Genomic DNA, 12,653 nt, shown 5'->3' on the forward strand with positions numbered 1-12,653 from the left:
GCCTTACTCATTTCTACAAACCTTGTACTAACAATTCAACAATTAAATAGAGCACTCTGTAGCAACTTATGCTACCATGCTCTTTTCTTCTGTCTATTTATGAGCCATCTGGGCATTCTACACTCCCTTGACAAGTGGCCAAAACAGATCTTTAGACAAAAAATTGCCACAGACTTGGTACAAGGGGCAGAGTGACCAAGTAAATTGCACTACTCTGCTACTTGGGCATGAAAACTGTTGACAAAGAAAATGTTTCTGACTGGTTTGATGTGGATCACACAGAACCAGATCATGAGATGTTGAGTGACAGTCCTATTGTTCAGTGAGTACAAGAGAAATCTGAAGAGGTGAATGACAATGACGCAGATAATATTTCTCTAATTCCAGAAACAGTAATGAATCATGCATCAGCACTTCAATGGGCTGAAGGGTTACTGGACTACCTGGAACAGCAAGCAGCACTCTGCAGTTATGATGCCTCCTAATTCTTGATTCCATGATTGTCACCAAAAAAGAATAGAATAGTCTCACTCAGCCCACAATCACGATATTGCAGGCTGCAGTTTGGGTGTCACACTGTGGAGGGTGTAACACCCTCTGCTGTCCACTACAGTGATGTCAGCTCTCCTGACACTACTCTTTTGAGTTTTTTGCACTTGGGAAGATGAGTGGTGATAACAATAGGCCAAGATATCCATTGTAAATACTGCTGACCAAAAGAAAGATGTTTATTCAACTTTTACCCATTGTGACATTAGTTCAGCGATGCAAACATGCCTCACTCCACTGATCCTGGCCGGCTCTGGCCTTTGGCTGGCTGCTTCCACCTGGTGAGGAGATACCCACGTAGGTGTCCTGTGATGCTGACAACAGGCTGGAGTAGGACCAGTAGCCTCAGCAGGCAACAGGTGTGGCATAAACAGCACTGTGTGTTGTGCTGTGGCTATATTTCATTGGGGAATGGCTTCTTCTTGCAACTCAGCCCCACATGCACTCTCCACAGTGGCCCGTGGTGACTACTGTGTGGATACTGAGACATGAAGCCCCACAATGAACTCAATGCTGGTGGCGACTGGCCCAACCTGAACTTGAACTCATGGCTACTACTGGCTGTGCCCAGTTGTCTAGTTATTTAGCTTGGCACTGGTATCATGGTGGTGGTGGTGGTGGTGGTGGTGGTGGTGGTGGTGGTGGTAGTAGTGGTGCTGGAGTCTAGTTGTAGTCCCGGTGCCTCAACATTTTAACCTATTTGTATGGTTCTGGTTGTGCATTATTCTACACCAAGGCCTGGCATGTAGTCATATAGTGCATAACAAGAGTTTTGCTCTGGTGTGCTGACATTGATCTGCACACTACGGCCATTACCACTGTGTGGTGTAGTTTTCTGCTGAGTGCAGCTAGACCATCTCAAAGTCCTTCTGTGTATGTGTTATTCTGACCTAAGTCGCCATGCTGCGGTTGCTATTGCGATACTCCATAGCAGCTTTTTACCACTTCTTATTAACTTCACTAAAACTGGTTAGCAGCTCTTTGCTTGATAGTTTTCACAAAATTTTCTAGTTAATATTGCGTGCATGGGACTTAGAAAATACCACTTTTGTAGAATGACATACAGAAGATCTGATGATATAAAGATTGACCTTTTGAGAACACTGTCCTGTACTGTTTTGAAGAGAGAATTTATGAAGCTAGAGCGATTAGTTTTCTTAAGCATTGTCAGAAAAATGTAGTCTTGTGCTAAGTTGACAATGGCAAGTATTTTGGAATATGAATTCTCTCTTGTAGGTGAAGTAAAATTGTTTTTTCCATTTGTGTGTATTACAACTACAGCATAAATGAAAATTCTAGAATGAAATTTTCACTCTACAGCGGAGTGTGCACTGATATGAAACTTCCTGGCAGATTAAAACTGTGTGCCGAACCGAGACTCGAACTCGGGACCTTTGCCTTTCGCGGGCAAAGGTCCCGAGTTCGAGTCTCGGTCCAGCACACAGTTTTAATCTGCCAGGAAGTTTAAATGAAAATTCTTTGGTCTACAGCTGAGTCTTTGCCCAAATGAATACAAGTATTGTGGCAAAGTGTCATGTTGTCATCAGGTCCACAGATGATTTTAAATCATCTTTGCCAGGAGATACAGAAATGTACTGCGTAAATAATTTTTACAGTGTACTCCCAGTTATTCATGGTAATTGGGGACTTGAAACCATGCGTAATCAAATTCTGCAGATAACCCACAATTAAAGTACACAGTAATGTTTTTGTTGTTGTTGTTGTTGTTGTTGTGGTCATCAGTCCTGAGACTGGTTTGATGCAGCTCTCCATGCTACTCTATCCTGTGCAAGCTCCTTCATCTCCCAGTACCTACTGCAACCTACATCCAACTGAATCTGTTTAGTGTATTCATCTCTTGGTCTCCCTCTACGATTTTTACCCTCCACACTGCCCTCCAATACTAAATTGGTGATCCCTTGATGCCTCAGAACATGTCCTACCAACTGATCTCTTCTTCTAGTCAAGTTGCACCACAAACTCCTCTTCTCCCCACTTCTATTCAGTACCTCCTCATTAGTTATGTGATCTACCCATCTAATGTTCAGCATTCTTCTGTAGCACCATGTTTCAAAAGCTTCTATTCTCTTCTTGTCCAAACTATTTATCGTCCATGTTTCACTTCCATACATGGCTACACTCCATACAAATACTTTCAGAAACGAAAGTAATTTTTATAATAAATTCTACTTTATTCATTGTATTATGTGTGAGAATACAATACTCACAAAGAACAGAGTACAAGCCAGTTACACATTACACTACTCTACTTTGAAACAAAATATTCTTGAACTGATTTCTGTCTCAGCGAGATAGCTCGTCTTTTACATATCGCACTACAAATTTCACGCAACAACAACTTGTCGGAGAGGGGAGCGATTTCATGCTGTTCCAGATAGTCCAGTAACCCTTCGGCCCATTGACATGCTGATGCATGACTGAGTACTGTTTCTGGAATTAGAGAAATGTTGTCAGTGTCATTCACCACATAGGATTTCCCTTGGACTCACTGAACAATAGCACTGTCACTCAATATCTCATAAGCTAGCTCTGTGTGATCCACGTCAAACCATTCAGAAATATTTTCTTTTTCAACAAAGTTAGCTTTTGGCCAACAAGGCCTTTGTCAAGCGCACGCACGCGCGCGCGCTCACACACACACACACACACACACACACACACACACACACACATTGGACTGACGCTGTTGAGGAACAAGCATTGCAAAGTCAGTTTAGTCTTAACTGTTTCATTAATATCCAGCATGGTTGTGGGTAATGTGGTGGTTAAATGTATTTATGTTTATTTTTTAGCAGTCCTGCCATCTATGATTGACAGGCAAAGTGGTCACATAGTGTCAGTAAGCAGTGTTCAAGGAAAGATAGCTATTCCTTACAGGTAAATGCAAATTCAAAAGACTCTACCCATGTGTTAAACACAAATGCAAAATAATTGGTTCATTTATTCCAGTTTTTTCTAAAAGTGCCAATGTTTGTGTAGGTCTGCCTACACTGCTTCAAAGCATGCGGTCCAAGCATTTAGTGACACCCTGAGAGCAGAAGTTGCTGCACACAATATAAATGTTACTCTTGTGAGCCCGGGATACATTCACACAAAGCTGTCTGTAAATGCATTGACAGGAAATGGAGAGGCTTATGGAGGTAAGATAGTTTTCTAGTGGTATGACAGTACTTTGATTTTTGCTAGATTTTTTTTGCAAAACACTTTTTGTGATATTTTTTGCTTCTGTGACACATTAATTGCACTATATACTCTCCTACAACAACACTTTAAGTTAACTTGAGGTTTGTAATGTCATCTGCAGTTATGGATTCAGCAACAGAAAATGGTTCACCAGTGGAGAAAGTGGCTGAGGAGATCCTGTATGCTGTTGCAACAGAAAAAAAGGAACTTACAACATGCTCATTTGTAGCCCATATAGCAGTTCTGCTTAGAACACTGTACCCAGAGCTGTTCTTCTGGCTAATGAAAAAAAGAGCTCATCAACATTAGGAAGAACTTCCTATTTATTTGCCCCATCTGTTTAAGTTTGTCATTTTTTGTTACTTTATGTAGCTGTTGACTTTATATCATCTTGTTTCTGATCTCTGATCACATTAGCTCTCTTTATTTTAAGGTCTTATGAACAATATGTTCATATATACAGATATCTTTGTGAGATTATCTAAAAAGAAATTAAGAATGAGAGGAAAGGACAATGAGACAAATATTACCATTGATACAAAGAGAGAAAACAGTGTATAGATGCAAACTAAAAAATTAGAAAGGCATCTGTAGTTACTGGAAACAAGTGAAATGTACGTGTTATTAAGTAAACAGTGTGCGTTCAGAGCTACGGAAGCCCAGTAAAATCCTGTCCTAACAAAACTTGCTTTTCAAAATTTCCTATTTTTAATGAGTACATTCATTGGTCCCCCCAAAAAACTCCCATAATAAGAATGATACTGAAATTTGTTGTTAATGAACTGTGTTTTAAGAAAGGTAATATTTAAGGAATAAATATGAAAGATAGATTCTGCAATTTGAAACCTGGCTTTGATGCAAATCTCAACAAACTTTTCCTTTCATTTTTACTTACATTGTGATAATATGTGTTGATCTGTAAATGACATTTGATTCTCTCAGTCAGTAGTTACATAGGTTACACTGTGTTTTTTACTTCTAGTCAAAGAAATAGAATAGGTTTAACTGATTGAGTATTTTAGAGGCAAGATATATTGCCATAGAAAACAACTGCATCATCAGGATGATGGTCCTTATATTTCTAGCTGCATTTGTATTTGGGCCTCACATCCATATCTTTCTTTGTGGAAGGAAAAGCTTGAAAATTACCATCATTATTATTTTGATAGCTAACTACCAGAATGTAGGTTAAAGTCAAGAGGTCTTAAGGAATGGTTTATGTTCCCTTCGATACACCTAAGGGGCGCACAAGTTCAAGCAGTGTGCTAGGTAAGAAAACAGTAAGACATGATACAGCATGCTAGAAGAGCAGCTTGGTCTAGTTCTAACATATTAATCCAAAAGCTAACAACTAAGTGACATTTGAGATGCTCTAATACTTGTTAACCAAGAGGAGAACACTGGGGTCAACTCTGCAGAGGTTCAAATGGCTCTGAGCACTGTGGGACTTAACTGCTGAGGTCATCAGTCCCCTAGAATTTAGAACTACTTAAACCTAAATAACCTTAGACATCACACACATCCATGCCTGAGGCAGGATTCGAACCTGCAACTGTAGTGGTCTCGTGGTTCCAGACTGTAGCACCTAGAACCGCTTGGCCACCAACTCTGCAGAGGGGTGTTTGAAGCTGGCTGATAATGCTTGCTGTGGCGCATGCGCGGATTGTTGTTGCTGTGCTCGTGCTGTGGTTACCAGTGAGAGGAAGGGCATGGGCAAATCCTGCGTGCAGCATTGGGAGCGTGTGAAGTAGCATCACTGCTCCAATGGTGCAGTTGCTAGCAGTGTTGGTGAGGACACCGTTGAGAGTGGCAGGTGCCTGTTGGGATGGGGCACTGTCTGTCAGCTAGAGGCTGCAAAAAGGGTAGTGCTGTGGCAGCATGAGGTCCCAAGCACTGGGAGGGGTGTCACTCATACAGTCGGTTGATGGTGGACCAGAGGCAGCGTCAGCTGGTGGTGTATCGGACACAGCATCGAGGGGCAGTGGTGGCCATGGCACGTCAGAAGCAGCGGAGGGAACGGTGTTGGCCTGCATCATATCGGGTGCATTGTTGATGGTGCTGTGGCTGGATCCAGTGGTAGGTGGGGGAAACTGTACCCTCAATAGTGCTGTGCTTGTTGGTTGGAGTGGACTCTAGAACATGGCCGGCTTGAGCCTGTCTATTGTAATGTATTTAACTGTCGGAGATCAAGTTTATCTCATGCAAAAAGTACGATGCCCACAGTAAAGAGTTAAGGTAATTTCATTATGTTGCCAGAAAAGGTGTTTAATTTATTTAATTATGAATATTTTCTTTTATGATAAATAAAAGATTCGTTTAAGATATTAAATGCTGTCTATTTATATGTATTTATTTATATGGATCTTTGGAGTTTATTAAGATCAGTAGACCAAAGAATCTAGAATGCAGGAATGCCTGCAACTTTCGGGCACATGTTGGCTTGTCCGCTTCTTCTTTGTCTGTATTGGAGGGAGATGGACGTGTTTATGTAACAGGTATAATGGATTTAGAGTATCAATGTTCATAGTGAAAATGGTGTAGTTACTAACAAAAAGTATGAATAAATATAATTTTTAGCTGAAAGTATTTCAGATCCGGTGATGTTTATTTCAAACACTAAGAAAACCCAGGCCATGCTTATTGGAATGATTATTTTGCAGACAAAACTTCGGGAACCCCTAGACAAACGAGATCTGCAGTGTGTAATCTTTCAGCAGCTACTAAAAAATAAGTCTTGCTGAAACTGTGCTGGAACTAGTCGTATTATTCTCATTCAAAAACACGTGGTGAGAGTGTGGTCCTACCAAAATATACTGTATAAGATTCCACAAAGTTTCAGTTATCGAAGAAACGAGATAGGTAACAACCAGTATGATACTATGGAGGCAGTTGTTGCTAACCTATTCACACGAATGGAGAATGACTTGCCCCGCGTCGCAACACCAGGTGTGGGCCTGGATACTGAGGGCAGAGAAGTGGTTGGTATGCATCCACCCAAAGCATGATGTCTGTGTATGCTGTGAGGTCACGGCGGATGGATGTACGGTGCACATTGTGCTGTTGCAGAGGTGTTGGTCACAGTTGGGCCATGTAGCCCTGAAGCTGTTGGATGAAACCTGGGATTGTGCTTTCAGAAGGGAGCAGGCTCACTTCTAAAAAATTGCCAGGAATTGGGAGTGGCTGTCTGTATGTCGGCTCAGCAGCTGAGGTTCCCAGGTCGGTTTTGTGTGCGACCCACAGGCTTAGAAGTACCTGGGGCAGGGCAACAGATCATTCGAAAGAATAAGATGTGATGGCGGCTTTAAGTGTGTGGTGGAACCGCTCCACCATACCATTAGCTGCAGGGTAGTAGCTGGTTGTATGGTGGAAACTGGAGCTGCAGGTGGCTGCCAGAGAGAGGAAGAGGGCCTACGTGACTTGGTGTCTCCGATCTTTAGTGATGCCATGTGGGCAACTAAAGCAGGACATCCAGGTCTGAATAAAGACTGCCACCACAGCTTTGACTCAAATTGGCTGAAATTTCTGGGATGCCAGATGTCAGTAGTGAATTGTACGATATACTCTTGCAGCCTAAACTGTCGAGGTGAGATCTGGTCTATGTCTTCCCTGCAAAAACCAGGGGTGAGGGGGGGCTATGGTCTGTGAAGAAGCATCCCTCAACTGAAGATCGGAAACAGCATACGGCTTCATGGGCTGCAAGCAGCACGTGGTCATATGTGCCCCAGCAGCATTGTGTATCGGAAAGAGCTCAGAGGAAAAGCAGGTGAGCAGTTGCCAGACATTGTCCATGCGTTGTAGGATGGCTCAGACAGCCATCTGGTTTGTGTCTGCCACTATTTCAAGGGGGGGGGGGGGGGGTCATGGGTGTGGGAGTGGGAGTGGGATAGGGATAGAAGGGCCACATTGGCTACGTCGTGTTTTGTTTTTTTGAAGCTCTTGATCATGGCTGGGGTACAAGGGACCAACTTGTTTGCTCAGTTTTTGTCACCACGGAGTGCTGTAGTAAAGGGCTCAGGTGACAGCAGCGTCTTCGAGATAGCAACGGAAAATGTTGACCATGTTAATGAAATGTCAGAGGTCTTTGAAGGTAGTAGGATGTGAAAAGTCTGCTACTGCCAGTACTGTCTTGAGGAGGTGACGGGAGCCAGTGTCAGAGGAATTTGCCCTCATTCACCTCAAAAATGAATTTTTGCAAGTTGAAGATCACTCCAGCTTTCTGTAGGCCCAAAAAAATTCTGCGTATATGTTGGTGGTGCTCAGTAGGGTCTGTGGATTAGATGAGTGTATCTTTTAGGTAGGTGGCTCTATCAGAAGTAGCAACAAGCAGCTAGGTGTTGCCGAGAAAAATTTTTCTGGCGCGTCCAAGCTGCCAGATTCGCTTATGCACATAGCAGTCTTGAGATGTAGTGGGATTAGGGCCAGTCTCCACGTGAACCGTGTTTACGTGTAGTGATTTTGCTGTTTCCTGTTGGTTCACAGCTCTCACGTCTAAAGAAAACCAAACGGATTTCTGTGGCCGGGAGCTATAAAGTGAATTAAGTAATTGTGGAAGGCTAAAATATGTTATTAGTTTCAGTTTTCTGATTTTATTTTATTTCCAGGTTTTGGCAGTCGCCCATTAATTGCCTTGCAAAACAATGAATTTATTTTTGTCAATTTATTTGAAACATTATTACTAATGTCAACTTTTTGCGGAATTTCAAGTGCATGTTGTCATCTTCTGGGATGTATGGCAGTATGCCATAATAAAGAACTAAACATGAGATAATACAATACTGGTACTCCAAGAAAATTTGCATCCCAAAAACCACACTAAAAGGTTTCATATCAGGTTGGAGCCTACTTATTTGTGAATCTGGAAATACAAATGTGCCCTTCAAGTCAAATGACGTCTTTTCGCAGGATTTACGAAATTCCGATGCTCTTGGAATATCCTCTGATGTCCTGTTTCATTTATGACGTAAGATCTCTTTATGCTATATAGTACGAATATACGGGCTACCGACGTCATCGTAGCTGCGCAGGCACAGTAACGCTGTTTTCTGGCTCTCTGACAACTGCTGAAACGAATTGTAACAGGTCACTAGAAAATATTGCGATTGGTGATTTGAAAAGCGTTACTTACAAAGTACGTGTCATTTTACGCAGTACGAGTTATGTTACATGTGCAAACGTGCTTTGAATTTCTTAAATCGCAGAGCGTCTGATTCTCATTTTCAGCTTAACAGTTTGAGGGCCAGTCACTTAGAAGAATTTCGAGACCAGACATTTACGTCATTACGTAAAATTTTACTGGCACATTTGTGTGATGTATCGAAATGCAACACGTGCAAGAAGACAAATATTATATGTGAAAGATTAGCTTTTCATGTAGCTGCACTATGTACATTAATTTAAACCATTAACTTTTCCTATTTGTGTGTTCGCAGTACTTAACAGTGACGTTGCCATAGGCTGACTACACCACATGTGTCCTATGCTCTGAAACACTATGTTTACATGCGACACATCTTCTGAAAGACGAAAACCGAATTTCGGAAACTGTTTTCCGCTGTCGTGTTTACATGTTAAGGTCTGAAGCGGATTTGCTAGGCCAGTTAACTCCGGCGCCTGGAAAACAGCTGATATAGTTTATTACGTAGTCAGCACAATCGCTGTTTCTCTTCAATTATACGAGGTGGTGGTGGTGGTGGTGGTGGTGGTGGTAGTAGTAGTAGTAGTAGTAGTAGTAGTAGTAGTAGCTTTATTCATCCGTAGATCTCCTTTTACAAGGTACAAGAATGTAGGACATGTCAAAATATTTACAAATTTAGATGAATTTAAAATAAGCTAATTCGTATACACATATATTTACAGACTTCAAGTTAGAGTCAATCATTAGATTTACTCCTGGTATATAATACTTTTTTTACAAATAACTTATTAAGTAATGTAATGCCACATTGTTCACTCATATCTCACTATCAGTCACTGCATACTATACACACATTGTTTCATAACACTTCACTCACTCACTACACACAGCTTCAGTCTAATTTCTACTCATCATTCACTTTACAAAAAGGCACTCTGTAAATATTAGCAGAAATTTTTAGGAAAAAGACGAAACCTGACAGCCCTAGCACATTTCTATACCCGTTTACACGGGAGCGAAAATTGATTGCGGAATTGGAAAACTGGCGACCAGAAGCGGATCTCCAGAATCGATTTTGAAGTGTTTACGTGACCACCCAGAAGCGATATTGGGAGATCGGTGTACGAAATCCGCTTTTGGGAGCCCCATGTAAATGCGGTGAATATCTATCATCGGCTGGCGAGATCTCTTGACATGAGCTATGATTGGCGTACAAAAGTTCATAGCAATCTCGATTTCAATGCTTCAGAAACTAACGTTCTGTGTTTGGTGGAATTCGACTATGTACTTTCATAATACGAAAATATGCAGCGTACATGTTGCTGCAAATCAGAGATCTTTTGAAAACGCATTCTTTTTCTGGGGTTTGCTTCCTAAAGTGGTGGTAGGTTCTAAGCCAGTTTATAAAACCCTAATCATTCAAAGGACTGATACATTTTATGATTCCGATGGAAGGTATACTATTACTTAACAAGGAAAAAAGTGTATTTTCACCTGGGAGAAAGTGTATTTCTTAACCGGGAAATTCAGGAATGTTTTTTCATTGCCCACATAGACAGACTGCTGTGAAACCAGCCATGTGATTTACAAGCTCACCTGCAACCACTGTGGTGCATTCTATGTGGGCAAGACAACTGACAAGCTGTCTGTCTGCAAGAATGGCCACTGACAAACTGTGGTCAAGAAACAAGTGGCCTATCCTGTTGCTGAGTTTGCTGCCAAACATGGCATCCTTCAGTCCAAAGACTGCTTCACAGCCTGTACCATATGGATCCTTTCCACCAACACCAGCTTTTTTCTGAATTGTGCAGGTGGGAACTTTCCCTGCTGTGTCCATTCCTGTAGCCCTCCTGACCTCAACTTTCTTTAGTCATTGTCCTCATCCACCCAGCCCCTTCCCTGTTCACATTCCAGCATTCTAACATGACTGGTCCTCTGATAAATCTGAAATGACAAACAGCTATCGGAAGTGAGTTTGTCAGACAATTATCTGAAAAATGCTTTATACTGTGGAAAAATGTTTTGTTGGGAGACTGAATCACAGTATTACTTCTGGTTGGAATCCGAATTATATTAAGTTTTTTTTCATTGTTAGCCTAAGCGCAAAGATATCGTCATGTCTAGCTCAAGAGTCCAACAAAAGTAACCAATTATTCTCTGCAAATGGTACGAAGACATTTCGGACCTAATATTGAAAATTATTCTCTCCCATTTTTCTAGATTTTGTTGTGTCGATTACAAGATTTTTGTTGGTAAACAGTCCTTTTTTTCAATATTTATCCTAATTTGCCTTGATGTTGCTCAAAACAGATAAAATCGTGGAAGCAGTAATCCACTGATACTTAGTTGTATATTAATGTATCATAGTATTCATAGACCACACAGGTGACTATCTTTTCCACTCAAAATGATAAAGTGCAGTTTGCACAAAACCTCACAAGTTGGCTTTAGGGGATAACAAGAAGCTTTCATCTTCATGATAGCTACGAATTACTTTGTAGTATTACCTGTAATAACACGTTTATTGTGTTAATGAATCAGAACAGAATTAAAACTTATGTTCCTTTATAAAATAGCGTCAATATTAACGATTATTTTTTTTACAAAAAAGTGTAAGTGTAGTCACTTCAGCAAAGTGATTAACATAGGCCCAGATGGCCAATCACTGGCACAGCTGCAATTCCTGCTGGCAGGGGTCACTGCCAACCGCCTCAACTTGTTTCTCCCCTCCTGTAAGCTTCTTTCCTCTCTCCTCTAAGGCCAAGGCTTCCTTGCTGCCCAAGACAGCCACCCCAGCATCCCCTGCTGACTTTTGGCCCATCGCTGCCTGCTCGGTGTTAGTCAGGACCTTCCACAAGGTACTGGTGACTTGGCTTATGCAGATGTCATGTGTAAGAACGTCAGTGGGCATTCATCCCCCGGATAGGATGCTGGAGAATACTTTCATCCTCCATGAGGTTCTCGTTGGCGCTGACCACCGCTGTCGCTCTGCGTTTGTGGCCTCCCTTGTCTCTGATTCATTCAGTTCGTAAGGCCATGCGGCTCTCCGCCCTGTGCTTAAGGACCGTGGTCTTCCAGACGAATTCGTGGATTATGTAGAGGGTAGCACGACAGTCATTGTGGGTGGCGGAGACAGGTCCATGGCCGTGCGGCCAGCAAGGGGTGTTTGGCAAGGAGATCCTCTTTAACATTGCCGTCAACTATGTTTTAGGCCAGCTGCCCTCCCACATAGGTGCCAAGGTGTTGGATTGCCATGTCAATGTGGCAGCCTTTGCAGATGACATCCTGTTCTTTGCGTCAACAAAGGGGGGGGGGGGGGGGGGTCTGCAGTCCCTCATCAACACAGCAATAGTAGCCCTCGACCAACTGGACCTGTGGAAGTGTTTCATCCTTGCCCTTGTGGCATCCAGCAGTGACAAGAATGTGAAGGTTGATTCTGACGTCACCTTCACTGCCTCAGACTCCACCATGCCAGTGCTGCGTGTGGATGACACCTTCAGCTACCTGGACCTACAGTTCTCATCTTCGAGTCGGTGCCTCTTTCATCGGAGGTGCCACATCCAGGAGAAACTGGGTGTCATCATGGCAGCATTGCTAAAGTCACAGCAGTGTGGCCCTATGGACTTTGGGACTTGCTTCTCCTGGGCCTCTACCATGTGCTCTCCTCGAGTAGCACCTGCATGGCCGTGGACATCTGCATTCGTGCTGCAGTGAGGAGATGGTTCCGCCTCCCAATGGACACTCCACTGGGCTACTTCCATTCTCC

At 42.4% G+C, this 12,653-nt stretch overlaps 1 protein-coding gene across 1 annotated transcript in view; it reads left to right on the forward strand.

Moving 5' to 3' along the window:
* The window catches only part of LOC124606566 (dehydrogenase/reductase SDR family protein 7-like), a 35,431-nt gene extending 30,874 nt beyond the window's left edge, over positions 1-4,557 (forward strand). Inside the window, exons 5-7 of the mRNA XM_047138550.1 lie at positions 3,363-3,447; positions 3,550-3,710; positions 3,875-4,557. Coding sequence (XP_046994506.1) covers positions 3,363-3,447; positions 3,550-3,710; positions 3,875-4,062 — 434 coding nt within the window. The 3' untranslated portion in view covers positions 4,063-4,557. The remainder of the gene's footprint in view (positions 1-3,362; positions 3,448-3,549; positions 3,711-3,874) is intronic.
* The last annotated feature ends 8,096 nt before the right edge of the window (positions 4,558-12,653 follow it).

The sequence above is a fragment of the Schistocerca americana genome, chromosome 3, assembly GCF_021461395.2.
Source record: "Schistocerca americana isolate TAMUIC-IGC-003095 chromosome 3, iqSchAmer2.1, whole genome shotgun sequence".
Classification (NCBI taxonomy): domain Eukaryota; kingdom Metazoa; phylum Arthropoda; class Insecta; order Orthoptera; family Acrididae; genus Schistocerca; species Schistocerca americana.